The 26,252-nt window shown below is 47.5% G+C and overlaps 11 protein-coding genes across 11 annotated transcripts; 5 read left to right on the top strand and 6 right to left on the bottom strand.

The window, feature by feature from the left end:
• Positions 1-1,951: 1,951 nt before the first annotated feature.
• Positions 1,952-4,560, bottom strand: BT62DRAFT_932652 (RhoGAP-domain-containing protein). The gene is made up of 8 exons (XM_043186396.1): positions 4,258-4,560; positions 4,194-4,205; positions 4,078-4,140; positions 3,997-4,025; positions 3,797-3,949; positions 3,380-3,742; positions 3,099-3,332; positions 1,952-3,046 (listed from the first exon to the last, which is right to left on the bottom strand). The coding sequence occupies exons 1-8, from the start codon at positions 4,491-4,493 to the stop codon at positions 2,250-2,252; spliced, it is 1,887 nt and encodes a 628-aa protein (XP_043039047.1). The 5' UTR covers positions 4,494-4,560; the 3' UTR covers positions 1,952-2,249.
• A 189-nt stretch (positions 4,561-4,749) lies between these two features.
• BT62DRAFT_1006526 (uncharacterized protein) lies at positions 4,750-6,063 on the top strand (the record flags this gene model as incomplete). Its single annotated transcript, XM_043177256.1, has 6 exons — positions 4,750-4,793; positions 4,853-5,226; positions 5,264-5,356; positions 5,413-5,536; positions 5,592-5,725; positions 5,921-6,063. The coding sequence occupies 6 exons, from the start codon at positions 4,750-4,752 to the stop codon at positions 6,061-6,063; spliced, it is 912 nt and encodes a 303-aa protein (XP_043039046.1).
• Positions 6,064-6,429: 366 nt separating this feature from the next.
• BT62DRAFT_932649 (peptidase C14) lies at positions 6,430-8,797 on the bottom strand. The gene is made up of 15 exons (XM_043186395.1): positions 8,585-8,797; positions 8,299-8,520; positions 8,159-8,247; positions 8,045-8,105; positions 7,934-7,996; positions 7,757-7,875; positions 7,664-7,700; positions 7,554-7,601; positions 7,484-7,504; positions 7,292-7,434; positions 7,161-7,229; positions 7,086-7,104; positions 6,991-7,036; positions 6,846-6,930; positions 6,430-6,781 (listed from the first exon to the last, which is right to left on the bottom strand). The coding sequence occupies exons 2-15, from the start codon at positions 8,507-8,509 to the stop codon at positions 6,722-6,724; spliced, it is 1,071 nt and encodes a 356-aa protein (XP_043039045.1). The 5' UTR covers positions 8,510-8,520; positions 8,585-8,797; the 3' UTR covers positions 6,430-6,721.
• An 853-nt stretch (positions 8,798-9,650) lies between these two features.
• Positions 9,651-10,312, bottom strand: BT62DRAFT_162588 (uncharacterized protein). Its single transcript, XM_043179894.1, has 2 exons — positions 9,854-10,312; positions 9,651-9,802 (listed from the first exon to the last, which is right to left on the bottom strand). Exons 1-2 carry the CDS (start codon positions 10,121-10,123, stop codon positions 9,752-9,754), a joined length of 321 nt encoding a protein of 106 aa, XP_043039044.1. The 5' UTR covers positions 10,124-10,312; the 3' UTR covers positions 9,651-9,751.
• On the bottom strand, positions 10,221-12,497 carry BT62DRAFT_162428 (peptidase C14). Its single transcript, XM_043179893.1, has 13 exons — positions 11,835-12,497; positions 11,696-11,733; positions 11,579-11,639; positions 11,463-11,525; positions 11,374-11,406; positions 11,285-11,319; positions 11,194-11,230; positions 11,089-11,136; positions 10,808-10,956; positions 10,688-10,756; positions 10,613-10,631; positions 10,519-10,564; positions 10,221-10,468 (listed from the first exon to the last, which is right to left on the bottom strand). Exons 1-13 carry the CDS (start codon positions 12,055-12,057, stop codon positions 10,318-10,320), a joined length of 972 nt encoding a protein of 323 aa, XP_043039043.1. The 5' UTR covers positions 12,058-12,497; the 3' UTR covers positions 10,221-10,317.
• A 1,635-nt stretch (positions 12,498-14,132) lies between these two features.
• BT62DRAFT_840942 (uncharacterized protein) lies at positions 14,133-14,518 on the top strand (the record flags this gene model as incomplete). The annotated part of the gene is made up of 2 exons (XM_043182442.1): positions 14,133-14,211; positions 14,265-14,518. Coding segments are annotated over 2 exons (333 nt in total), but the record flags the coding sequence as incomplete, so codon positions are not given.
• A 2,960-nt stretch (positions 14,519-17,478) lies between these two features.
• Positions 17,479-20,146, top strand: BT62DRAFT_987284 (glycoside hydrolase; the record flags this gene model as incomplete). Its single annotated transcript, XM_043190058.1, has 17 exons — positions 17,479-17,643; positions 17,709-17,798; positions 17,853-17,963; positions 18,014-18,032; positions 18,086-18,291; positions 18,342-18,694; positions 18,742-18,816; positions 18,863-18,881; positions 18,932-18,958; positions 19,009-19,109; positions 19,163-19,363; positions 19,417-19,509; positions 19,563-19,604; positions 19,657-19,846; positions 19,898-19,958; positions 20,014-20,033; positions 20,090-20,146. The coding sequence occupies exons 2-17, from the start codon at positions 17,721-17,723 to the stop codon at positions 20,144-20,146; spliced, it is 1,653 nt and encodes a 550-aa protein (XP_043039041.1). The 5' UTR covers positions 17,479-17,643; positions 17,709-17,720.
• A 561-nt stretch (positions 20,147-20,707) lies between these two features.
• BT62DRAFT_1006519 (uncharacterized protein) lies at positions 20,708-21,327 on the top strand (the record flags this gene model as incomplete). The annotated part of the gene is made up of 2 exons (XM_043177255.1): positions 20,708-20,838; positions 20,898-21,327. The coding sequence occupies 2 exons, from the start codon at positions 20,708-20,710 to the stop codon at positions 21,325-21,327; spliced, it is 561 nt and encodes a 186-aa protein (XP_043039040.1).
• A 392-nt stretch (positions 21,328-21,719) lies between these two features.
• Positions 21,720-22,307, top strand: BT62DRAFT_1006518 (uncharacterized protein; the record flags this gene model as incomplete). The annotated part of the gene is made up of 2 exons (XM_043177254.1): positions 21,720-21,832; positions 21,881-22,307. 2 exons carry the CDS (start codon positions 21,720-21,722, stop codon positions 22,305-22,307), a joined length of 540 nt encoding a protein of 179 aa, XP_043039039.1.
• A 212-nt stretch (positions 22,308-22,519) lies between these two features.
• BT62DRAFT_1076633 (uncharacterized protein) lies at positions 22,520-24,285 on the bottom strand (the record flags this gene model as incomplete). Its single annotated transcript, XM_043179239.1, has 9 exons — positions 22,520-22,631; positions 22,690-22,747; positions 22,800-22,886; positions 22,984-23,181; positions 23,238-23,422; positions 23,470-23,674; positions 23,728-23,772; positions 23,821-24,102; positions 24,157-24,285. The coding sequence occupies 9 exons, from the start codon at positions 24,283-24,285 to the stop codon at positions 22,564-22,566; spliced, it is 1,257 nt and encodes a 418-aa protein (XP_043039038.1). The 3' UTR covers positions 22,520-22,563.
• A 439-nt stretch (positions 24,286-24,724) lies between these two features.
• Positions 24,725-25,791, bottom strand: BT62DRAFT_162390 (kinase-like protein). Its single transcript, XM_043179892.1, has 5 exons — positions 25,728-25,791; positions 25,374-25,659; positions 25,089-25,322; positions 24,918-25,036; positions 24,725-24,869 (listed from the first exon to the last, which is right to left on the bottom strand). The coding sequence occupies exons 2-5, from the start codon at positions 25,462-25,464 to the stop codon at positions 24,801-24,803; spliced, it is 513 nt and encodes a 170-aa protein (XP_043039037.1). The 5' UTR covers positions 25,465-25,659; positions 25,728-25,791; the 3' UTR covers positions 24,725-24,800.
• Positions 25,792-26,252: the final 461 nt, after the last annotated feature.

Genomic DNA, 26,252 nt, shown 5'->3' with positions numbered 1-26,252 from the left:
TTTTAAAATTCTAAATCTTATTAATAGTAAATTTAAAACCTCTAAAATAGATTAATTATATAAATTAATTGATTGGTTTAATAAAAAACATTGTTTGAATATTAAAATTTTATCTATTGATAATTCACCCTTATAGAATAATAGCTGGTTAGCTGGATTTATAAATGCTAATGATGGTTTTAATAAAATCAAAAATTTTCTATCTAGAGTAAAGTAATCTAATAATTTTCAAATTATGAAAGTAAGATAAAACTTATAAGAATGTGATACTAATGAGCAGTTCTTGGTGAGATTGACACCAAGAAGATTATAGAGTGTTATAGAATTCAATGCTCTCATTAAAGTCACAGTAAGTGTAATTTTTCTTCATTCATTTCTTTGTTACTGATTTTTATTTGTTATTAAACTGCTCAAGAGGTTGAAGTTGACCTCCTTGAAGTTGTTGAAGAGTCTGATGTCACTCTTGGTCCTCTGAAATAGAGCTCAGTTCAAGATAACTATTTTTCTTTGCTGATGCCTTTGTTTCAAAAGTTTCCACACTGATGCCTCTTCTCTTCAAGAGATATAGTGAAGAAAGGGCCAGTTGGGGCACTGCTTGGTTACCACCTTCTCAGTGGTCTCACAAAGTTTTCTCTTATGAGACAAGTCTATCCTCCTTTCTCTTTTCTATGCTGACTTTTGTTTATAGCTCTTTTTAACAATTTTTCTTAATATAAAGAAATTGCCACTGCATTTGAACCAGAGTCCTTGAAGAAACATGGTCTCAGTGGTATGTCTTTACTTCAATGATTCAAGTTTACAATTATGAGTGGTGATCTATCTACTGCTGACATCTTGACATAATTATAGAATGTTATCTTAATAATAAGTTTATTTCAAAGGTGCCATGCAGATAATGAGAATGCTGCAACCTTAAAGCATCTTCTTGAGGATCTGCACATCTGACTTGAGGATATGTTTACTCTCAGCTCAGAACAACTGGTAAGCTTCTCTCACATGCTGTCATGTCTTCCAGTTAATGATAGAGCAGACAAACATCCATGCTGTGGCTTGAGACTTGGTATATGATCCAACATGTCTCCACTTCAAAAGTATTATCATATGTGCTATTCTTTAGACTTGTTCAAGCTCTGTTAGGTGCCCTAGTTTACAGAGGGTTCTCCACATTGAATGCCTGGTGATCCTACTGAGTCCTAACTCAAAGGTCTATAATGATTAGGATCTGCTCAACATCTTCTCACTATACCAAGACTAAGCCCAATCAATCTCATGCCCTAATCATGGATACTGAATTTGAGCTGGGCTCCAGAAGTTGGTTCCATTGAGAACACAACCATCTGCTGATGGAAGAATCTTGCCATCTTTTCCCTTCCATCATTTGGCTGCTATCAAGCTATTTACAAGATATTTTCTGCTGGTAAAGAGGACGAATGCAAGCAGTGATGCATGCCACATGAATGTAGCATTTTGAACTAAGCATAAAAAATTATAACTGCAGCTTATATCTGACTTTGGTGTGCAGAATTTGAAGTAAGCCTATTGATCATTATGCCTGGGCTCAGGTAACGGGAGTTAACTGTTCATTGATAGAGTTTCCGTCCTGTGTAGGTGAGACCATTTTCTCTTCCGTGAATGATAGGAGGAGGGGAGGGCAATGACAATGGATGTACCTTTCCAGCCCGCTGCGGCTGAATAGAACCCTGGCTACTCCGATGCTCTGAACTGTAGCATGGCCGCCGCCGTCCGCACAAGAATAAATTATCGATAGAAAGCGAAGAGAAAAGGAGGACGGGAGGAGAAGAAATAATATCCCGGTAGTCCGACATGATCAAGGTACATGCAAAGAAGTCGTTTCCACATTTGGTCGTCGACGGTTGCCCTGGCACACAAGGACCCACAGCACCGGGACCTCAGCATTTGCTCAAGTACCGGTCCTAGGCAGTCCGTACCATTACTTCCAAAAAATCTCATTAAAAGCTCTACACTGCAAGTCCATGAATTACCTGGTGAAAAGTTTTAGTATCAATGTGTCCATGCGAAAGAACGACAGTAGTGAAAGTGGGCGCTGATCCGAAAATACGAGAAACGTAATGAAAGGTACCCAGATCTACCGAGGGAAAGAAGGTAGGTACGAGCATTTAACATGTTGTAAAGTATATGACGCAGTAAATATAACGCGATTAGCACGTTCTATGCGAAGCAAATAACGATGGTTAAAAATATCCAAAATATCGTCAAAAAAAAGGTCATCACGAGTCCGTCCTAGGCTTCAAAGAAGGCACCGGCGGTGCTGTCACAGGCGCAGTAAAGAACCCCTCTGCGGTAATCCCAATCGCTTCCACCCCAGCCCCAGAAGACTTCCTATTTGTTCCTCTCCCAACAGAAATTGACCCTTTGCGCCTCACTGCCCCGTTCCCACTCTCGATGCTTATCGTCGACCTCGCCTTGCTCGTCACCGGCTCGTATCCACCGCCACCGCCACCACCACCACCACCACCCTGCATCGACTTCACCTTCCCCGAGCCCCCAGACAACGTACTCCGATGTCGCGGCTTGAACGTGCTTCCATTCCACGCACTCGGTGGTCCAGATATCGACGGATTTGGATGGTATCCGTGAGCTGGTCCTATTGGCATCACCAGCATCCCATCGTCAATACTGTCCTCCTCGTCATCATTCTGCAGCACATGTACAGGTGCCTTGAAACTTGACAGCAGCGAACTCGCCCCAGACGAACCACGACTGTCTTCTTGTGGCTGCCGTACGGGTAACGCCTCTGTCCTGTCCCTCACTTCATCAAAGATCTCATAGTACCGCTCTATACACAATTTGATCACCATTCCCAGCGTCGTCTTCGACTCGGGCAGCACAGCAGGATTGGACTCGCCGGAGGACTGCAAAACTGCTGGTCCGCCGGGGACCGTACACATCATCACATCCTTGAGAGGGTTCGTACCTGAGACCAAGTTGGGGGTGAGCACGACAGCGAGGTTGTGGGCGTCCATTAGGTTCGAAGCGGAACGAAGGGATACCTCATGCATCAAATCTGTGTGGACCATAAGAAGGGAAGAACACAGCCAAACAACAAGGTCACTCACGGAGGACATGGCTGAGAAGAATGTACACGCATGGAGGTAGTGAGGGTAGGAGGGTCTCGCGAACGAAAGATACAGCGGCCATGTCTGCAGGGTCGCTAGATGGGGGAGGGCATCGTCGTATCGTCAGGTATAAGGGTTCAGGGAATATTGGTTCGGGAAGGTCCCGAAGGTATTTCTTCAGTAGGACAGCAGCGATATGGGGGTCTCCAAAGGCTTCCAGAGAAACGACATTTCCTGGTATCTGTTTAGAGATCGCTGCAGCACGAGAAGACTGATCCTACCTCGGTCATAGGCTTCTTGCAAAGCTCGGAGAAGCACTGACGGTGGTGACCGCCGGAATAGCCCTTCTGCCTCCATCCCCGTCTCACGCAGAAACTGGATACAATCTCTGACGACTCTTGGGATGCCCCCATTCTCGCCCTCGTACCCCATCAGGTCTGCTAAGGGTACACCAAAGATACTTGACGCAACCGGAGTGGGCAGAGTTATTCTTTTTTCATGTTTAGCGTTTTCCTGATATATTGCGGGCGGTATGTCAATTTGTGTAATGGGTATTTGTGCCGCGAGCGCAGAGAGTGTGTCGACATAGACAATCTTGCGAAAGAATTTGGGACTGACGATTGCTCCAGCGAGAGAGTACAGCACTATAGAGAACTGTGAGCGCGGATAGCAGAAGTTAGGAAAATCAATGTACGCACTCTTTGAAAATAAGGAAGAATGCACGATGAAGAGCAGCTTCAAGTTCTTCCTGTATTTGCGACTCAGACTGCGATACGCCTTCCAGACCCAGTTCCATCCTGGTGCGTGCTTTCCACCTGCTGCGAAGAATACGACGGTATAGTCGGCCTCAACTGAGATGGCATTAGAAGAGTAAAGATATGACGGCAACGATACACACCGTAGAGGTTCAAATATGACAGTATTCGACTACGGACCGTTAGCAAAAGGAAAATCTCAGGGGTATTTATTTAGCACGCACGACAAAAGCACGTCGTAGTTAACTTCTCGCGGATCCGGGAGGGCTGAAGCATTCAGCACGACCCTAAAGAAGATTAATGAGATATTATGACGATATGGGGCGTAGCAATAACCAACATTGGCCGTGTTCTGCACAAGCCTCGATTAGATAGAAAATCCGAGAATTTAGCGGCACACTCACTCGAAATCGACTCCAGCTTGGAATATTAGCCTGGCCATCACGTCCTGGACGTTTGCTTGCTGCTCCTGGGCATGCGTAGACTCGGACCGTTTATTCCAGAGAGCATTAACATTGAAGAAATTCTTCCGTTTAGGGGATCGTAAAGGCGTGTCGACGGCATGAAGAGCCAACGGTGTTGACGGGCCTATCGATAGTGCGGCGAGTCTCTGCTTCAGACTGAGCGAATTAGGAGGCATGAAAGGCAGCCGTCGTGGTGGACGGTAAGCAAGAAGTCGCACCCACACCTCCCCCCCGACGCCTTAGACATTGGGCACGTGAGAGGACCCCTATAATTTGAAACTCCGCCTCAGACTTGTTCCAAGTACCCACGGTGCTCGAACGACCAGCTCGAATAAATCCGGCTCATTACCACGCTTGTGTCTTGTTTCTGTTTTATTTGTTCATCTCTCATTTTGCGTACCTTACTAGTAAAAGGAAAGCCTGGTAGACGCTATGCCTTTGCCGTATGTGCATTATCGCCGTGTTTTCTGCGACCTGTATGTATTTTATGCAAATCAGACGGACTATTCTCACTGTCTACGCGTTGATATTTTAGTCCCGTCGAAGTATACGTCCCGATCTTATCGTATCTCTCTCCCTTGGATGACATCTGTTTCGGAAGGATTGACCGAAAGAAGAAGGCCATTGTTGAATCCTACTTCTGGAGCGAATTCATACAACTCATGGTCTCGTACTTCTCCAAGCAGGAACTCTTGGAGCTTCGCCTAATCCAGGCAGAGACTGGCACCCTCATTTCCGGATCCACCGCCCTACAATTCTTAGAACGGAAGACATATCCCAATTCGGACCTTGACATTTATTCCCCCGCCAGGTATAGCAAAGACGTTGGCGAGTTTTTGCTCAGAATTGGGTATCACTTTTGTCCCCGAGAGAGACAGATAATGCCATTCCACGAGCTTACTGAAGGAGGTTTCTGAAGATGGCTTCTATGCATTTTGTGGGATAGTACAAGTCTACGACTTCTATCGCAATGGGCAGAAGATACAGCTAATGTCAGCGTACTATTCTCCCATGGAGATCATTTTGGCATACCACTGCAGTAAGTGAACCTTGTTTCTTGTTTTCTATTCCGTACTGATCAAGGTTTTTTTTCAGCCACGGTCATGAATGTCATCACAGCCACCTACGCTTACTCCCTCTACCCCAGAACGACGTTCTCCCAAAGACGAGGCCTCATCATTAGTACTGATGACTCTGCCCAAGATGAGGGGCGTCAGAAGTACATCGATCGTGGTTGGAAACTCTATGGAACTGACTGTGTTCGAAGTCACTAGTCCTTATTCAGAATTCCAAGCCCACTCCCTCAGATGGGTCGGGGATCGGAGGTGCCTCTCAGTCAAACTACCTCCTATGGAGTTGCATTTTACGCCCTATCCCATCACGGCCAACTCCTGGCAGATCACCTGTGGTCGGAATTGCAGCATTGAGATAGAATATGACAACCTATATACCAGGCATTTCAGCTTCTGTGTATTCCAGGGCACCTAGATCTGTCAGCTCTTAAACAAGTTCGAAGATTGTTGGGAGGTCGCCCGTACCGAAGGCAGATTGCAGAGGTACGATGTGTTGCACTCTTAGTGGATTTGTACTGATTTATTATCAGTGAGGACGCCGTCTTTGCCGCTGGAAAGATATTACAAACGCTGCGCTTCGGTCAGTTTAACTGATGCTGCACTGGAATGGCTTGGACCGGATGTTTCTTCGGAGATGTTGGAAGATATTTTTGAAGGTCCCCATGATTCTTAGACGAAGCTCGTAGCACTGGTTGACCCACTTACCCCAGTCTACTCAGCTCACGGTCCAGAAATGCTCGTAAGTTTTCAGTGTCCGAATTATTCGTATATGACCATTCCAGCATTGATATATTGACCACCGTACTTTGACTGATTAACTTCTTGCATCGTTATTATCGGACAGAATGAAGTGTTGACATTGACTTGAAGCATCAGGCCAGGCCCCAGGCATTAAGATCAACTCACTACTGAGGCCGACGTAGAATGGCTTGAAGCCGCTTCTTCTCTGCTCAGCTTCGTAAGCGCTGCTTGCGGTCTATTAAGCTCTCTCCACCCTTCGGTAGGGCTATCAACAGCGAGGTACACTGGGCAATGCTCTTATGAAATCACGAAGAAAATACTAGGGACACACTCTGTGGTAACATATGCTGAGAAGAATGCAACGATGGGAAAGAGTAGCATGATGACAATATGAGTACAAGAAATCAGGTACTAGAAGAGCGAACAGGATATGCATGTGGTAAAATCAAACAAGTTGAACGGAAAACAAAGAAGCAAATCGAAAGCACGACAAAATGGTATATGAAACTATGGCTCTACACGCCATAATGTAATTAATCATGATTCAGCGCAAGAAACGCTGGTTCATATCCTTGTTCAAAACACGAACGTTAAAGACTACACTGGCTACCCGCCGATGTTCGACTTACCAACGGACAAAGGCTAGAGAACTAAGGTATCAAATGATGGATGAGCAGGGGTCGAAGAATGCACTAGAGCAGGAGACGGACTCACTTGAGGGTGTTGAACTACCTTTGAGGGGTTCTGCTCCCTCTTCCTCCGCTCTGTTACTTTTCTCGAGTTGACTTGGACAGTGGCGCTAAACAAAAGAAAGAAAGGATCAGCCGCAACCGCAGCTGAGACAGAACGGAGAGCGAACTTTATGGAGATACTTAACTCCTTCAGTGTTGGTTCGGGATCAGTTTCTGTAAAACTTTGAGATTAAGAAGGCAAGCGGAAGGAGAAGCTACCCACGCAGTGCTGACATTATGGCCTAAGAATGAGTCGTTCAATGAGAATTAAAACGAATACTCTGAGAAATAAGCTTACTCTGGATAGTGCGCCCCCCTTCGCGCCTCCCCATGCCATTTCCTCATCCCTGCATGCAGATATGCACACCTAGAGAGAAATACAAGTTCATCGGGTGACACAACATCGAGCATGTTAATTGAACGACTTACAACGTATCCCGGCCCTCTGCGATCACTTATCAAGCAAAATCCCCTGCAGTCCTCGATGGGCGGGTCCAAATGTGAGGCGGCTATGAACCTTTCGACTGTACGGGGGCGGAGGAGGTTCAAATTTACGGAGACATCTGAGGCAACTACGCAGACGTAAACGTAGAGTCCGGATTATGCGAACAAATGACGGACTAAATCTGTATAAACGACAGACTGAGGCCGAGGTTAGAAGTATAATGCATATACGAAAACTAGTGCATACAAATCATTGTCCATGACGTGCAATCATTGCAGCGGTAGTGGGAAAGATCTGGGAAAAATGTTATACATAGAGTCGGAAGCGGTATGGGAATTGGACATATTGGGCCATACCGAGAACGGTACCGCTGTGGCAGCAGTCAAACACAGCCTGTAAAATGCGGATTCACGTAAAATGCCGATGTGGTAGGTGATGTGGGTACTTACAGTCAGTTTTGCGCCAACAGCAGCCAGAGGCATGACCAGGATATTCTTGAGGACGTCGTCAACGATCATCGCTCCTTCAATAAAGCCGTTGGGACCAACAGCGTCACAAGGGACGACATCTGAAATAAATATTAGTTCAGTGAACCGGACGCCGGTGAACGGATAATCTTTGCCTACGTTCATCTTTCTTGTCGGCTTCTGTACTGTTGGCGTTGAATTTCTGGTACCCATGGCCCCCGTCTGGAAGATTTCAACACGGCGTTCGACGAAGCGAAAGGAAGGACTGACAGAAAATAAAATGGATGTCACCGGCGGAAGCACCTTGAACGAAACGGTGGATTTCTCTCTCCTAGGCAAGGATGGGTCGGTTCCATATTCGGGAGGAGAGCCTTAAGGACGTACGATGTTTGCCTTGGTAGGCCAAAGGTAGGGCGAAGTCTCGAGAGCATCCTTCATGATAACGATGTCGTCCTTATCGAAATACATAGTGCCTGTAAAGGGAATGTTAGACCAGATCTCCTCTGGATCCGGCTGGAGCATACCTATGAGAAGGTCGCGAAATTTATCAACGTCTACATGGGTGCCTTTCATCTGGTCGTCCTTCCTTGACGCGAATTGTTCCAGATCGTAGGTGCAACCGATGAGCAGGGCCTTTCTGGTCACATTTTTCCTATCGATGCAGCGGGAGCCTAAGATGCCAGAGGGAGGTGGTAAAGGACTGAAGGGACGTAAACGACCTGGTCTAGAAATCATGTAAAGGTCGTCTAGACGGAACGACGAAGAGGAAATAGATGAGTTGTGGTAGTGGATCGAAAGAGACGCAATGACCTAGCCCTTTTCTTGGAACTTAACAGCGGGAAGTGTGTCGCCGTCGGCGGCACATCCTGGGAGGCGGGGGCACAAAGCACCGGGCGTGTCCGAGCAAGCTGTTTTCTCGGCGTGCGGTGCGGTCACGACCGGGACTTCTGCATTGAGTAAAAGACAGTTGGGGGGCCATTGTCAACGAAATCTGGGGGGAATGAGATACGGCCAGGACCTGGCGGTAAAGACGATGGTAGAGACAATAAAAGGGAGACGTTCGGGTGTGGAAGATTTAGTGGGGCTCCATCAACACTCCCGCGATGCGACGTCCCTGAGGCTTCCCGTCATTGTCAATGCACAAATGAGTATACGACCTCTCTTCCTAGAGGACATAGTTTTATCACCGAACAGAAAGAACCATTCATTCAATGAAGATGGCATCATTCAAGTTCCATAGATGCCTGCCGTACTGTAGCACTCACTGTTACAGGGTCCTGAGTCGATCAGATCGCGATCCAATGTCCACGATCCAAAGTTGTAAGATCAACTAGTAACCGGAGAATGTACTGGTGCCAAAGCGAAAGTATTCAAGTTGTACATGAGGTATCTCAAATATTTCTGGTGGCCTGATCAAAGGCCTTTGGCCCAGACAGTGACCTAGAAAGTACGAGACAAAATATAGATGAATGCCAGTGGGCCAGGACATTCTATCAGCATCCAAGATGCTTCCTTAGAAAGGATGCTCATCTAGCGTCAGAGATACAATAGCAATAAGAGCACAAACAGACACCAGGACCCCCTAGATCTCCTAACAGAGCCCCCAAGGAGAAGACATCCTCCGATAGAGCGGTCGAGGAATCGGCGACCCGCTACGGAGATGCACCTCCATAAAAAGCGCAGTGTTCGGTGAGCACCAGTAAGTACTTCAACCACATTTTTCTTGTTCGATGAACCCGGCAAAAACGGCAAGAAGTCGTGACGCGCTAACGCCTCCGCCAATCATGTAACTGGGTTGACGTACGATCACTTTCCGAATCTTACTCGACGTCCTCTGCACTGGTGGATGGCAACCATCATTTTAACCCTTCTTTCCCTCACCTTTGGCCATTCTCTAAATTTTTCTCATACGTCAAAAGGCCCCGTGTCCTGGTATGAATCTGTCTGATCAAACTTCTTTTCCTCCACTGCCGCGTTTCACATTGGATTTGTGGAACAGCAATGGAATTTTTCTAATTTTTTTTGGTGCTGTCGTACGCAATGAGTCATGCATATCGGAAGAAATTACTGTCTCAGTACTTGGTGTTCATGCCCAGGCTCCACCCACGCGCATGATACCCGATGTCCTGCTCTAATTGAGGATTCCGTTTTACCGCTACAGAAAGTGAACTGAGGAGAGCATCCCAGATCCCACGTGAAATTGACTGACATATGGTTCGATGGAAGGGCGAAAGATAGACTAGAGATACAGAGCGTGGTAGGGTATAGTAGGTATCGATTATGTAACAATGCGAGAACGAGGATGAATGTGCGTAGCAGAACAGAAGAGCGGATGCTAAGTTTATACATGGAAAAATACAAAGCAAGAGAAATCAACAAAGCGGGGACAACACAAAGCAGTTTGATAACGAGCAGATCAACGTATTGTAAAACGATCAAACGCTTAAAGCAGAAAACGTTGTTCGTTCATGTCCTTGCATAGAAACATTCAGCAACAACGTAAGAGCTCAGCCTATGAAATTTGACATACCAAGGGCCAAAGGCTAGAGAACTGCGATCAAATGAATGAAAGGACAAAGCCGGGTAAAGTGGTGACTCACTTGAGGATGTTGAGCAATCTTTGGAAGGCTTTCCTTCGCATCCTTGCCCCTCCGTTTCTTTATTATCGCGTTGACGTACACTTTGACTCTAGCGCTAGAAAACATTCAGTACCGAAACGGGCTAAATCAGGCGAAGAAACAGACCCTATGAAAATATTCAGCTCTTTGAGTGTCGGATGGTGGTCTTGATCTACAAATTCCTTCAGGAAGAGTAGACATTTGTAAAGAAAGTACTAACGTAGTGCTTGGATCAGAGCCTTGGGGGAAAGCATGTTCAGTGACATTAGAGGACAAATATTATCAGCGATCTTACCCTCGTCAGCGACCCTCCCTTGTTGCCGCCCCAAGCGAGCTCTTCGTCCAAACAAGCCGAGATGCAGATCTAATGAGGGGCATTGAGTCACCGGATCAGCGTTACAACAGTATGACGTACGACGTATCCGGAGCCTCTACGCTTTGGGAGCAAGCAAAACCCTTCGCAGTCCCTAATGCACGGGTCCCAGTTTGAGGTGATACCGGGCGCGAACGAGTTGAGCGTGCAAGGGACGATCAGGCTCAAGTTGACAGACGTCTTTGAGAAGACTAGGTAAACGGGATCATTAGTTGGTATGTCATGGTGAATTGCGGATGCGAGACGAACTGTGTCTGTATAAACGGAGGGCTAAAGCGCTCTGGTAACAGACAGTTCTTCAGATGGGCGGAAGAGATACGCACCAGTCCTTTTCCAGGCTGTGATATCGTTACAGCGATAGTGTAAGAGATCTAGGCGTATTTCCTGTGATTACTAACAATACAAGGGTAGTCGGGGGATGAACATACCGAGAACTGTACCGCTGTGACAGCAGTCGAAGACCGCCTGCCTCGTAAGACAGATTAGGCTGTTAAGGCAGACGATGAGCAGGAGACTCACGGTCAGTTTCGCATCCACGGCTACAAGAGGCATCACTAGCATGTTCTTGAGCACATCGTCGATGATCAATTTATCCTCCATGAATGCACCATCAGGATCGATGGCGTCACAAGGCACAATGTCTAAAGAAAAGAGCATTGCAGTGAAGTCGGCACCATTGTACAGTCGTGACACATACGCTTGTCACGCTTGTCCGTTTCCGGGCTGGAGGGGTTGTAGATCTGGTGTCCGTGCCCGGCATCTGGGTGTAATGAAATGAGACGTTCTTTCAACCAAGGGGGACGAACGACGTGCAGAATAGAAAACAGATATCGCCGGACGAGGTCCCGCCTACGAAATCACTGATTGCTCTTTCCTAGTGTGAGAAGATGAGTCAGTATAACCCTCGGGCGGCATTGTTACTGTGCTTACAATGTTGGCCTTGGTAGGCCATAAATGGCGGGGTTTATCTGGGCCGTCAGTCAGCACAGTAATGTCCTCCTTCTTGAAGTGTAATGGGCCTGTGGAGGGTTACGCTAGATGAAAGGCTAGCGTCATAGGCGGTCCGTACCGATGAGAATGTCATACATTTCCTTAACGTCAGCGAGGGCGCCCGGCATCTGGCTCTCTGGCTTCGACCTATATACTTCCGAAGCATAGCTGATCCCGATAAGGAGGGCCTTTCGAGCTACAGGCTTAGCCTCCATAGGTCGGGGATTTGGGCAGCAGGCGACAGAGAGGGACGATTGAAGCAAATACTCCAACGTTCGTGAACGACGCACACGAAAATGCATGGGGAAAGGTCGTCCGAATTGAAAGTAAATTGGAGGAGATAAATGAATAGATTATGGAGGCAGTGGATGCTGGAGCGAAGAATTGAGGGTATAAGTCCTGCTGCCGTTAACAGCTAACAGCAAAGCCGCGTGACAAAGACGGCATTGCCAGAGAGAGGAGGTGAAGTTGGGAGAAGGTGAAAACCTTGGCCAAGCCCGCTAACAAATAGGAAGATAGACGTTTGGTCCGACGCACAGCCATCCCGAACCAGCTGTGAAGGCGGATCAAACAGAGTGTGTTGAGCGACTACGTTGGGAGAGTAGGACATCGAAGAGCTTTCCGAATGCCCATCATGGGGAAGAGGGAAAGTAGAGAGAAGCATAGATGCGGAAGATTGAGTGGGAGGGGGGTGCTTTCATCGGTTCCGTGAAGCAAGGGGCAATTGAACGCTTCCCACCAGGGACAGTGACACGACCGCATGACTAGGGGAACCAGTTATTCAATAATCTGGGTCTATCGGCGATAACGAAAATCCTTTGTAACGTGGTATCACGCTCTATGATCCTTCTGTACCTGGGGTTGGAGGACCTGCTGACGTTCAGATGGTGGCCCATTTGGTGATGACGGGAAAATCCAGATAAAAAGTCAAGGTTGAAATTTAAATGCGCTATTTTTCCAGCCTGTTTGCTTACCCGATGAACGTAAGCGAGACACCAAAGAGCAACATTATCGACGTGGAAGGACATCGGGCCCGTATGCAAGCTTAGCTTTTGGATTTGACTGGGATTGGCTGCTAGTCAGATTCATGTAAAACGCGTTCCACCTGCCTGTAAAGAGTAAGAATGTCTGTACGATCACGATCAGAGCACCACGAACGCCCATAGTTCTATACTTGATCCTGCGATCCCCGGTCACCTTTACCGTATGAAGTGCCAGATCAGGGGGCAATTAACACAACTTTTTGTCCCTTTCTCTGGCATCCGTCTTACGGAGAGGGCGAGATGGGCCATGTGGGATGCGTGTCGATCAATTGGCAATTTCGAAAATCAATATGGCACGTGTCGTTGCTTTTTCTTTGTTTTATCCCCCCACCACAATGACCTGGACCATCATTTCTCCTTCTCTACTCTCACAATCGTCCATCTTTTCTCTCATGGGTAACTGGTCGACTCGTGTAATCAAGCTCTGTAACCATACGGTTCCATTTTTAGCAGATCTTCTGCGGTTGGATCAACATTCTACCGGTGTATTCCGTGGGTGTGAGTACTGTCGATATATTTTCACAAGAGGTGTTTGATCCCCATTGCCTGGAGCAGATGTACACAAACATAATTTAGGACGTGCTTGTCCCCGTACTGAGTACTGACATAAGTCTAATTGCCGCGATAAGACGTGAAGTGCTTCGTCTCATCGGGCCGCTGGTGTATTAAACACATATATGTCAAACAGTGCGGTACGGTCGCCGCAGTAGAAGATATTCCTTGACGATTGCAGTCCACAATGATGACCCAGTCGCGTCTTGGTTTCTTTTCTCTGCATCCTATGATTGACCTCCGCGATGAAGGATGGGTGCAATCCATGAAACCGATAGCATTTTTCTCTCAAGATATCGCATCGGCGACACTCTAAACTCTATCCCAAAAATGGATGGTGTGTCACCTTCACGCATTCCATATCGCAAACGGAGTCTGGTTCACATCTATCGCAGCAGTTTTGAATTGGTGTACTCGTCTTAGACTCCGGAAACGAATGCATACACGTGCTAATCATACGCAGTGACTCACACCTATCACCGCGACTTCACTTCCACATTTCGTAATCCACCATGGCATTCACAGGAGAAACGCAGCTGGCGGCCATCGATACATACCTTGCCGGTCGTGCTACTCTCGGAGCAACGGTTGAAGCATTGACCCAGTGGGCGTACGAACCCAAGCGCTTCGGCGACAATGCGGAAGGTGGGCTGTGGGATCTATGGAGTGCGATCAACGATAGGGCGGAGGAGACGAAGAGCGACGACAACATCGCCCATGGCAAGCTCGTTGAGCTAGTCGATGCCATCAAGCATCAAAGGTCTCCGACGAACGATGTGGGGGAGAAGTCGAGATGCTGGGGGTTGACGTTGTGGAAAGACTTGCCCGTCTTTGGTGCAAACATGAGGGAACATTGGAACTGTGCGCTTCTGGTCTCTGGGGCTTTCAAGTTACTGACTTTTGTATGTATCCAGTCTTCGATGCGAACGAGGATGTGGAGCGAACGCCGAAGCGGGAACGATGGGTTAATCTCAACGCGTTCGTCGCAGGGTTAACAGCCGCTCGGATCCATGACTTTGAGTTGTATGCCCTTTGGCAGCTGAGAGATGCCATAGAAGAGCCAATCGAAGAGAGGGAGGGGGAGGGGGGAGAAAAACGGATCGACAAGAGCTTTGACGCCAAAATTCCCGCTGCTGTTCAATGGATCCTCTACTGTGGGGAACTGATATGCACCAACGAGCGGGAATTCGAGACCGGCCCTGGTGTTGGAGATCCTGCGAGAGGCGGCGAGCTGTGGAAGGGTGAGAAGAGAGGCTTTTGCCAGGAGAGATGGCAGTTTTGGAAGAAAAGGTTCGCGGAGCTGCGAAATTTTCAAGGGCTTCTGCCAGAGACAAGGGAGCTGGCCGGTAAGGCGGTTCAGGTGATGGACGCTATCGAGAAAAAGCATCACGATTAGATATCTCACCAGGAAATAAATCATTAATATGTATTTTATTTAGATAATCCAGGTTTATTATATAACCATCCTCTCTTTACTTTGACCACCACAACTAATGCCTGGAATTCGTACCCCCAGCGCCATCAGCATGACTCTATGAAGGCGCACTGCGTATCCAATCGACGACGGGAATTGTTGAACGCGGTCTCTTCAGTGGACACTATAGCGTCTAGGTGTATCTTAACGATACTACTACAGGGTTGTAGCATTCAAATCGGAACCACACATTCTTGCCGTTCGTTCTCTAGTGAGCATGCTATGAAGGAGCCGGTGCCGCTATTATCATTGACCTGGGGTTGAATTTTTGCGGCTGTGCCCTTGCTAATTCTGCGAATATATGCTCGCACAGTGCGTCGATATTCTATTTGTACCTGCACAATTCTAAAGCATTTAGCTAGACTACAATGGGACTAACCGTCCTTCGACGATGACCCTGTTCACCTGAAGTTTGGTTTCCCTTCTCAGTATCACCACCGACATCTTTCTCGCCCAGCATCGAATTCGTTCAAGTACAGTCATATCCTCGAACTTCACCTATGTAAACAGATGAGAGACACCGGGGGCTCGACTCGTTGCTGCTAAAAGCGGCTAACGCGGTAATCCAAGCCGTCCTGCAGCCTGGCTGTTTGGCGGACGAGACCGCGTAAGCAGGTCAACAAGAACCTGTTGATAGACCATTTGGATCATCCCCTCTCCAATGCGTTTGCCAACGGTCTTCCTCATTGGCGGTCGGCTCGCCAGGTAGTCGATACGTCACGTCTGGAGTAAATGCCGAGATAGCGGGAACATCTTCCCTTTTCTCGACCTTATCTTCACTAATATTATCCACAAGGATTGGGATCGTACCAGTTTCATTGTGTCTTGGTCTTCAAGGGTGTCGACTGGCACAACACGGTTCTGTGGAGGAGCGCGTTGCATGCTGGTGAAGCCATCGACTGTTTTCTATATGCATTGAAGAACTTGCGCCGAGGTCCGGGTAACACGGCGGTACAGGGCTCGTTATCTTTCTCTTTAAAATTGGCGACTAGCGTGCATGCGCTCCTTCATGTCCATCACCAGTCAATACGGATGCCTTACCTGGATCGAAAAGTTGAGACTATTTGTAGTCCTGACTGCCTTGAGTATGTTTCTGTCCGTTCATCAATCCGAACTCATCTCACGCTTCCTATCAAGTGGTTTATCTATGCGGGAAATCTCTCACTGTATTGTTTTCCTTTCGGCGAAGCAATGCCCTCAAAGTCATCTTGGCGCTTTCAGGGTGTCAGCTTCTAATGGACTACTTGAGTCTGCGTCAGTTCCACTACTTGTCGCCGAGAAATTTGGACCAGTACTGTAAATGGGTGAAAGAACGGGGCCCCCCTATCAAGATCGAAGAGCTTCCAGCAAAAGGTGCCAGCTTGATGTGGATTGGAACACAGCAAACAGACAACGTTATCTTCTACTGCCATGGTAAGTGTTGGCTGTGAGATTTTCGGGGGGCACATAATCATCGCATCCCTCGCTTGTAGGTGGCGGATATGTCCTGCCAAGTTCTCCTGGCACGTTTGCTTTTTGTCTGTATGTGCAGCAGCAATTGGAGGCAAAAGGTATCCAGGCAAATATCGCCCTTCTGACGTACAGTAACCAAACATACCTCTTCTCTCAATTACCCTCTAATACTCTCCCCATGCAGACCTTATTCCGGCCGTCAAATTCCCCAGTCCATTGTGTGAAGTCATGTCCGCGATCCATCACCTCCTTAAGTACGGTATCAAATCCGAAAACATCAGGCGTTACCAAGGCGGCAGCCACAAGACGATAGCCGTGGTTCATCTGGGGCGAGTTCGCTGCTGTCAAGTTTCAAGGCGCCTGTACATGTGCTGCAGAATGATGACGAGGAGGACAGTATTGACGATAGGATGCTGGTGATGCCAATAGGACCAGCTCACGGACATCATCCAAATCCGTCGATATCTGGACCACCGAGTGCGTGGAATGGAGGCACGTTCAAGCCGCGACATCGGAGTACGTTGTCTGGGAGCTCGGGGAAGGTGAAGTCGATGCAGGGTGGTGGTGGTGGTGGCGGCGGATACGAGCCGGTGACGAGCAAGGCGAGGTCGACGATAAGCATCGAGAGTGGGAACGGGGCAGTCGGGCGGAAGGGGTCGATTTCTGTTGCGAGGGGAAGAAATACGAAGTCTTCTGGGGCTGGGGTGGAAGCGACTGGGATTACCGCAGAGGGGTTCTTCACTGCGTCTGTGACACCGCCGCCGGTACCTTCTCTAAAGCCTCGGACGGACTCATGGTGACCTTTTTTTTAACGATATTTTGGATATTTAGACCCGTTGTTATCTGCTTCGTATAAAACGTACTAATCGCATTATATTTACTGTCTCATATACTTTAAAACATGTTAAAGGCTTGTATCTGTCTTCCTTCCGTCGGCAGATCTGGGTACCTTTCATTACATTTCTCGTGTCTTCGGATCAGCGCCCACTTTCACTGCTGTCATTCTTCCGCATGGGCACATTGATGCTAAGACTTTTCACGAAGACATTCATGGCTTTGCAATGTAGGGCTGCTGCTGGAATTTTTGGAGACAATGGTACAGACTGCTCAGGACCGGTACTGGAGCAAATGCTGAGGTCCCGGTATTGTGGGTCCATGTGTGCCAGGGCAACCGTCGGCGACCAAATATGGAAACGGCTCCTCTGCACGTACCTTGATCATGTCGGACTACCGGGATATTATTTCTTCTCCTCCCGTCCTCCTTTTCTCTTCGCTTTCTATCGATAATTTATTCTTGTGCGGACGGCGGCAGCCGTGCGACAGTTCGGAGCAGCCAGTGTTCCATTCGGCCGCAGCAGGCTGGCAAGGTACGTCCGTCGTGGTGTCCCCCCCTCCTCCTATCACTCACGGAAGAGAAAATGCTCTCGCCTAGTTACCCTCAAATATGCCAGTAATCTCTCGCAAACTCATTCGGTTTCTACCGCTAGCGTGCATTTGCGTTCTACTCCTTCTCCTCGGGAATGTGAGCTCGTTTACTGGTGTTCATTAGGAGTGCTGACAGGAAATGGTTGCTCAGTGGCGCCGCTCCCCGGATAGATGGAGTTTGACTGCGACGTACAATGAGGAGGCGTACATGAAGCCGGATGCTGCGTCGGAAAAGAGGGCTGAGATTGTTGGCGCTTTCAAGGTGCGTCGTGTTGCTTCGTTCGTGTGTCTTCTAAAGCCGATTTTTTCTAGCATGCATGGCATGCCTATGGTATGTAATGTTCTCGATGCCTTATACCTAGCTGTTATTGACTTGTGCAACAGAAAGAGATGCAATGGGAGCAGACGAGTACCACCCTCTCTCGCACAAGGGCTCAAATTTCTCCGTTCACGGAGGCATCGGGTACACCATCGTCGACGCCATAGACACGATGTATATCATGGGTCTGAATGACGAGTATGCACGAGCGCGGCGGTGGGTCGAACAGAGTCTCTCGTTTGATAAGGAAGGATCATTTAGCACATTCGAGGTAGGGTGCCGTTCGTTCATTTTTTTACGTGCTAAATATGATTCCCACAGACTACGATCCGCGTTCTTGGTGGTCTTCTTTCGGCATTCACCCTCACTCGGGACAGGCTCTATGTTCATCGCGCCATAGAGCTCGCAGATCGGCTACTACCCGCCTTTGATACCAACTCGGGCTTACCCCTTCCATCTGTCAACCTTGCTCGTCGAGTGGGTATCCCGGATTCTGCGGCGCCTGAAATCATTAGTACTGCCGAAGCTGCGACGTTGCAGCTTGAATTTCGGTATCTAGCTCAGTTGGCGAAGCGGCCTGATTTCTGGCGTAAATCGGAAAAGGTTATGCATGTGATACATGACCTTTTGGACAAGGCGGAGGGTTTGACACATCTTGCGCCAATACTGATGAAGTAAGGGACATCCAAGCATACTTCCTAATGACCCTAACGGCTCGCAGGCATTCCAAAGGCCTTTTCGTGACCTCAGATATACGTCTCGGTTCCAGAGGCGGTTCTTATTATGAGTATCTACTGTGAGTCATCCGTTTCTACCCGGCTGGTGTGACTGACTCCTGGTAGAAAACAATTCCTCCAGACTGTAAGCTTCGCCTTCATAGTTTGGGTTTGGCGTTGTAACATCCTGTCTAGAACCGAACAGAATGGTTGTATCGCGAGGTGTGTCACTCGCCTCCGTGGATAGTACAAATTCCTCACTGTGAATGTAGATGTACGAAAAGTCGACGCGAAGCATTCACACTCGAATGGTGCAAAGAACCTATCGAGAGAAGCTGGTTTTCATCGCGGAACTACACCCTGGCTCACTGCTGTATGTCTTCCTACACTCCACCTTTGTTGGAAGTCTTACCGCCAATTATATAGGCACCCAAAGGTAATACCGAAGCAAGACCATCTAGTATGCTTCTTCCCCGGCACACTCATGCTCGGCGCCGTAACGGGGATCTCGAGGAACCGACTGACCATCCCACCCAAAGTGGAACAAATGTCCGTTACGTCTCAGCGTGACTGGTATCTGGGATTGGAGCTACTGGACTCGTGCATGGAGACCCATAATACAGAGACGTAAGTCCATAAAGTATGCAATGATGTGGGACGGTCATGACCTCATATCGCAGTGGTCTCGCTCCCGAAATTGCGATGTTCAAAATAGACGAGGCAGACAAGGGTAAAGGTCACCCCGAACGGGACTGGTACATCAAAAGTTCCAAGTTAGTCCTCTACTTTTGCGATGCGCTAGCCATCTAATGCACTTGTATTTCAGGAAAGGAGGGCCAGCATCGTATGATGCTAGATATATGCTGCGGTATGGATTACGCTGTTCGTTTCGCGTTCCTTTGATTGATCTACCCCAACAGGCCTGAAACTGCCGAATCCCTCTTCATCGCCTGGCGCCTCACACATGACAGTCGATACAGAAAATACGCGTGGGATATCTTCTCTGCTATTCAGAAACACTGTCGTTTGAAGAATGGTGGGTATGCGACCATCCTAGATGTAGATACCGTCCCAGTGTCGCTAGAAGATAAGCAAGAGACATTTTTCCTGGTGCGTGTTTACGTAACATAAGGGTGTCCAGCTTGTTGACTGCTATGGCAGAGCGAGACGTTGAAGTATCTCTATCTGACGTTCTCGGATGATGATGTGCTTTCGCTGAAAGGTGGGTTATACTTTTTGCGGAAGGATTATTTTTGCTCATCGTTAACGTTGATAAGATTATGTGTTCAATACTCAGGTTTGTCTCTTCTGCGTTCACGTGTATCTGTATGCAGCTAATGAGCGTATACTTAGGCACATCCGTTACCAGTGTTCAAACCCAACGCGGGCCTTAGGCATGCATATACGTAATAGGTACGGGAGGGCCTTATCTGTCAACCTTTATACCGGGATGGATGAGAGTAAATTATTGGTTCCATCAATTCGCTTCGAATATAGAATGGACGGTTGACAGGTGGTTTTCTATCCGGTGTACGTACTACCCTGTAATAGTCTGCTAGCTGTGTGCATGAATACTGATATCCCGACATTGATATGCCGTCCACTCGCACTCTAAATAATCGCGAATCTCAGGTGCACTTGATACCGTTATATCCGCACGGTTAGTCCTTCAGCGTCTGTCGTTTTTGGGATATGTCACTGAGTAAGGGATTTACCAGGGCTGTCTTTGTCTGGCCGACACAATTGTCGTCCATTATCATGTCGTAGAAGGTTGCACGATTCACTGTGACAATGGAGGCCTTTGATCATACGTTACCTTCTTCATTTTTTTTTTTAGTTTCAGTATCGCAACAGATGTAATGCCTTCAAGGTGGCATTTGAAGGTGAGGGGGGTATTTAAATAAAACACGCAGCAAATCAACCTCAGACTCGCCTTTCCCTCCCCCGCAACTTATTGCAACCGCTCTTACAATGTTCTCCGGCCTTTTTCAAGTTACTCGCTGTAGTTCCCCACCACCCCGACCCGCTCCCGCCGGAGGAGTGCGATGCGTTTTCAACGTGAGGACTTTCATAGAAGGCTGGCTTCGCGACAATCCCGACAAGTCTGTAGCGCATTTTTTTCGAACAAGTTTCAACTGGGCTGACGTTCTCTCGTTTTTAGAACATGGCTCGACATGGGATCCGTTGCACCATCTTTGCCGACCAAACAGCGCGTGATGTTTACCTACCGCTGTCAGGACCGTGGGGACTGGTTCGAAATTTTGAGCATGTTTGATGACCATAAATATCGACGCGGATGGTTGGACCCGTATACCGGGAGACAACTTCTCGAGAATGAAACGTGGATCGACAAAGACAAGAAGATATTACCGAGGCGCGTCTGGTGCTTGGGGTGTAAGAAATGTGTGGTGTTTGTCGAGGGGGACTATGATGTTAGAGAGTGGCAAGATCACCGGGATTTTTGCGAGGGGATTACCGGTATGATGAAGATTGAAATTGTGAGGTCACTCATCAGGCAGAATCAGAATCCGGAGGTCCTTTGGCCACCCAATAGTCTGGACCCGATTGTGCTGGTTGGGTTTAGAATGTGACCGCCGATATATAGTAATTTTATTGTATGATAATCAGTGACCTTTCTCATGAAAGTATCTCATCTCTCCACCAAGTGTGAACTCGTTCTTAGTGATGTCCGAAAGATGCGGCGAGAAATGGGTGAGTGGGTGAGGTGCATAAATGTGTCGCGTAAGGCTCGACAACAGGGTGGTCTTTCAGGGTCAAAGCAAGAATTAAATACACAAGACAAAGTAACCATTCTTTGTCCACACACGACCTGTCTTCTACTTCCTTCATTGTCTTTTCTAGCATCCACGTGGCAGCAAAGATAATGGCTTCAAGGCCAATAGGTGCCACTTGCTTGAATGTAGGAGGCTATTTAAGCAACGCGTGCAGATCATCAAGATCAGGTTCCGAGGCTGCCCTCACAATGCTCGCTAGTAGCTTTGGTACACCCCTCATTTCTCAACTCCTCAGAAAAAAGCGATTCGCATTTGACGTCAAGTCATTCATAGACGACTGGCTTCGCGTCGATCGCACCAGGTCTGTGGCACATTTTTTGAACAAGTTTCCAGGCTCACCTTCTCTTAGATCATGGGTCGACATGCACTCCATTACACCCTTTTTGCTGACCAGACAGCGCTTGACATTTACCTACTCTTGTTATGAACGAAGCTCCTTGGTCGAAATTAGGACCATGTTTGTTGACCACACCCTTCGAGGGAGGCTGCACTTAGGCCCAGATACGAGGAGAGGACTTCTCGAGGCTGAGGCATGGGTAGACACTCACACCACAGGATCCAGGCATGTATGGTGCTTGGGGTGTAAAGAACGCGTCGACTTCTTACGGGAAGACTTTGATGTTGGAGCGTGGCAGGAACACCGGGATTTTTGCTGGGAAATTCGAAATATGACGAAGAAAGCCGTTGTGAAGGAGATCATCATGCAGACTCGTCAGACGGAGCTCCTTTGGGCGCCAAATAGTCGGTCACCGCTGTATGATGACGTTGATGGATAATCTTTCTCTGGGATCTTGAAATCATGGTCTATTATGTGGGCCGATTGGGTTGACATTGATCTGTGTGAGATACACACGCTTAAGCAAATTCTTCCCTCTATATCATACTGACCAAATGTTCTGTGTCATTAAACCGAAGCAAGGTCTTGTCATCCATCAGACTCGACCGTGGAAGCACAAAAAGTAGTTCTTCGTCCCAGTATAGGGCATCGGTGTCTTCTTCGATATCGTTTGACAATTTTGTCTTCCACCCCTCTCATGTCTTTGAGGCATGGTTTCGGATTGCATTAGTAGCGTGCAAGGCGAACGATCCACCGTCTTCGCCTGCAACATGGTTAATAAAGCTTACGTCGGATTTTTAAAAAGAAATCTAGCTACTTACTCCATGTCAAAAGGAAGGTTCCTCCGGCGTATACACAGTTTTCGGTATCCTTTGATACCTTATATGCAAAAAATACGTGACAGCCCATGTATAACAATGCCGAAACAAACCTCGAGTATGAGCTTGAAGAATGAGGCGTCGCTTCCGTTCACATAAACATCAATATTCGTATGAGGGCCTCTTACGATTTCCTTCAACTGTGGAAGGCGACGAAATTGGTTACAGCAAATGAAATGAAGACAAAATTGCCTCGCGCATGATTCTCTTCTGACGGTCATTTTGACCTGAACCTACGTGCATAGACTTTGAGGCTTGTTGAACATTCTCATTCAGCTTCGAATGATCTGCTTGTTTGGGGAAGCAATCAATGGTGACTACGTCGATGGGGCACAGTGAAAAATTCCCCAGAACGTTCCAGTCCCAGATACCATGTATCTGAGGAGGTGCAGTCTTTGGTGATCGCTCTATGGATGAGAGCATTGTCTCAAGGTCCTATTGTAGACATTGGCTTCTGGTAACCCAAGGTAACGGAGAGATAAACGACGTACAAAGATGCTGAGAGCGTCGCCAAGTGATGACTGTGGTGCAAATCGATAGCCATTAGTGGTGACTGATATCGCGTGGAGGGTAGTATTGCTGCATATACCAACTTGAATGGAATCTACAACCACTTGATCTTTTTGTAGGGCAATAGCCACGTCCCTGGCGGTAGAGACGGATTTATTGTCATCACCTGTTGTTTGATTAGTTTTCAAGAGTGCGAACGTGTAATTTAGTTACCATCAGAAAGAACTATAATTCGCTTTCGGAGGCTAGGAAAATCCTTCCGATAATCTACCAATGTGCTTCTTGCAGTGTCAATCGCGTCATATAAGTACGTATCTCCTTTGGCATCCACATCTTCTAGTTGGCGTCGAAAATTCTCAAAAATTGGTGTCAGTTCCTGCTTTATGCCAACTGTGTCGGAAACTAGATGAGAAGAATGCTATACATCAGTTTCCTATCCACAATCACGAATCTGTAGGGTAATGTTCACACGTGATAAGCCTCAGGACAAGCGAGACCGGGGGTGTCGAAGGATGCCTAGATTGGGACGTCACGAAAAGATCGACGTAAATAGATCAAACTCACGGCTCGATTCAGGAGATGATTAACGAGCTCCTTGAATACGCGCAGTCGTGTGAGATGTTTACTCTCCTCTTTTGCTCTGCGCTCTGCTGTAGGTCTCCAGCTCCACGTCTGGATCTCCAATTTGTAGGGGTCAGCTTGAGTCTGAGAGACGCGGCCGGTACAGTCGTCGAGGTAGTCAAGCAAAGATCCCCTCCTCATGCCATCTCCGATATCAGTAAGGCCATGCCTGAAGTTAATGCAATTTTGGTTTTTCAAGGAACTTTGAACGCAAATCCCCAGAGTCTCATTTCCGACATAGAAAGCTTATGGAGCTGGTGAAGGTAGCTGAGAATGAACGCAGGGAGCAGAAGCGTTGCGTGGCAGATTCAATCGCTTTTCTGGCTGCCAGACTAGGCAGAACTGTAGGAATCCATCCAGACCCCTTAAATCTGACGACTTTTCCTCGAATGTCCCGGTGACAATCATCGTGAGTGGAAAAAAGGATGATGGATGTCGACGACAAATCGCAGTGATCGGTTGATCGATGACTCTAGTTCTGAGTTTCTGTATGTGACATCGAAGTAGCGCTAGTAGCAATTTTCCAAACTTGAACGACAATACCATAGCACAAAGATGATTACGTTAAGAAATCAACAAGGTAAAGGACTCGTATCATCGAAACAAGAATCTAATTCAGCCAAGGATGTGCCATTAATTGAGCAGCGGTTGGACGGTTCCGTGGATCCCAGATCAGACATGCTCGTAGGAACCGGTCTAAGCCACTCAAATCCAAATGTTTAGCATCAGAAACCCCCTCTACGGTAGTTTCAATGCTACACTCATCCCAATCTTTGACTTTCAAAAGCTCCCCTAGTAAAGATCAGAGATTATTAAAAATGTGATCCAGCACGAAGCGTACCATTTTGACCAAAGAATCTGGGACCATATGTGCAGTCACTCAAAAAACTGGATGGGATTTTACCAATACGTTCTGTAATCTGTTAAATATGCATTGCTCTATCGAAATCCTCTTGCGAAAACAAGTGATAGTCAGCGACCAGCTCAAAGGCCTGGCTAACAGTCAAAATATAATTAATAACACATGAGCATGGACGCACAATGCATCCTACAGCCCATATATCAGATGGCGTCGACCACGAGAACCCCAGAATAGACTCAGGCGGGCGAAATACGGATGGCTGCGAGGACTTCATGAGCCGCTTTCCTGCAGGTTCAGCTGGGGGAGAAGTAAGAATTCAGGAAACGGAAAAAAGGACGGAAAAAAATGCCTTCTCCAAAGTCAATAAGCTTGATGTTCAGATTACTCAAATCAGGGCGAAGATCCATGTCCGGGAGTAGCTGCGACTTGACAGTGACTATGGGTTCTGGAGTGAGTCCAGGAAGACGGAGAGGTTCATAAGTTTCGGCGGGATGCGTTTCGATGTATGACTGTATATCCTTGGAGAGGGATGCTCTGTTGCGGCTTCCTGGTAGTACCGCCATGATATTATTTGTTTTGATGTCTGGAAAAAAAAAATTCATGTTCGAGAACAAAACATTGGCAAGGAACGCACCATTATGGACGTAACCGCAATCATGAAGAAGCTGAAGTGCTTGAAGTGTCTGCCTTATGATGCACTTTGCGACTGGAAGAGAGAACGCCATATTCGGTTGTCTGATCCTAAGATCGAGTATGGAAGATCCTAGGACTTCGGTCGCAAAGCAAGTATGGAGTCCGATTTGACTCTACGTGTCAAAGATTTGGTGGAGATGTAGCACATAGGGATATCCTGGGTGATGACGGGAATTCTGAAATGTTTGCAAGATCTTTGGCTCATGACAGGTTTGACGAGATATGTCCTTAGTAAAATATGTGGTCAGTATCTTGACGGCGGCGAAATACGTCTGAGATGTATGTTTTTCCCTACAGTGACGGCGATTCAGTGATACAGGGTGGCGCACGATTTCACGGAACAGCGTACTCGCAAAGCCACACAGTTCCAGCTGCAGCGTGGCTTAACTGAGGTAAAATGAGACAGAGTTGTCGTAGGGCAAGCAAAAATTCGTACCTTGCGTACGACTCGGAAATTTGGCGAGGGAGAACGTTATAGATATTGGCCAAGAGTTACCGGATGATAGCCAAACCCAAAGGCTGGTTCCACAAAGAGCGGTTCCTCTGGGAATATGGAGAGGTCCTTGAATAACTTCATTGATCTGGGGCAAGTGAGGACTGTTGGGGACAGTAACGGTGATGGTCGATATTTTTTACGAGAGTAAACGTACTACCTGATCGAGAACAATTATTCGCCACACGGGATTTTCCGGGATGATCGAGGTGTTAAGGGTGCATTATGTTCGCGCAAGCTTGGCATCAGCCACGAGCTTGAGCAGCTGCGTCGCCACCAGAGGTTCTTCCTGCTTAGTAGTATTCTGACAGAGGAGCCTGTGTCGCC

Source organism: Guyanagaster necrorhizus (genome assembly GCF_019112545.1).
Source record: "Guyanagaster necrorhizus MCA 3950 unplaced genomic scaffold BT62scaffold_14, whole genome shotgun sequence".
NCBI lineage: Eukaryota > Fungi > Basidiomycota > Agaricomycetes > Agaricales > Physalacriaceae > Guyanagaster > Guyanagaster necrorhizus.
The sequence above is the reverse complement of the archived record's forward strand: the minus strand, read 5'-3'. Positions and strand labels throughout refer to the sequence as shown.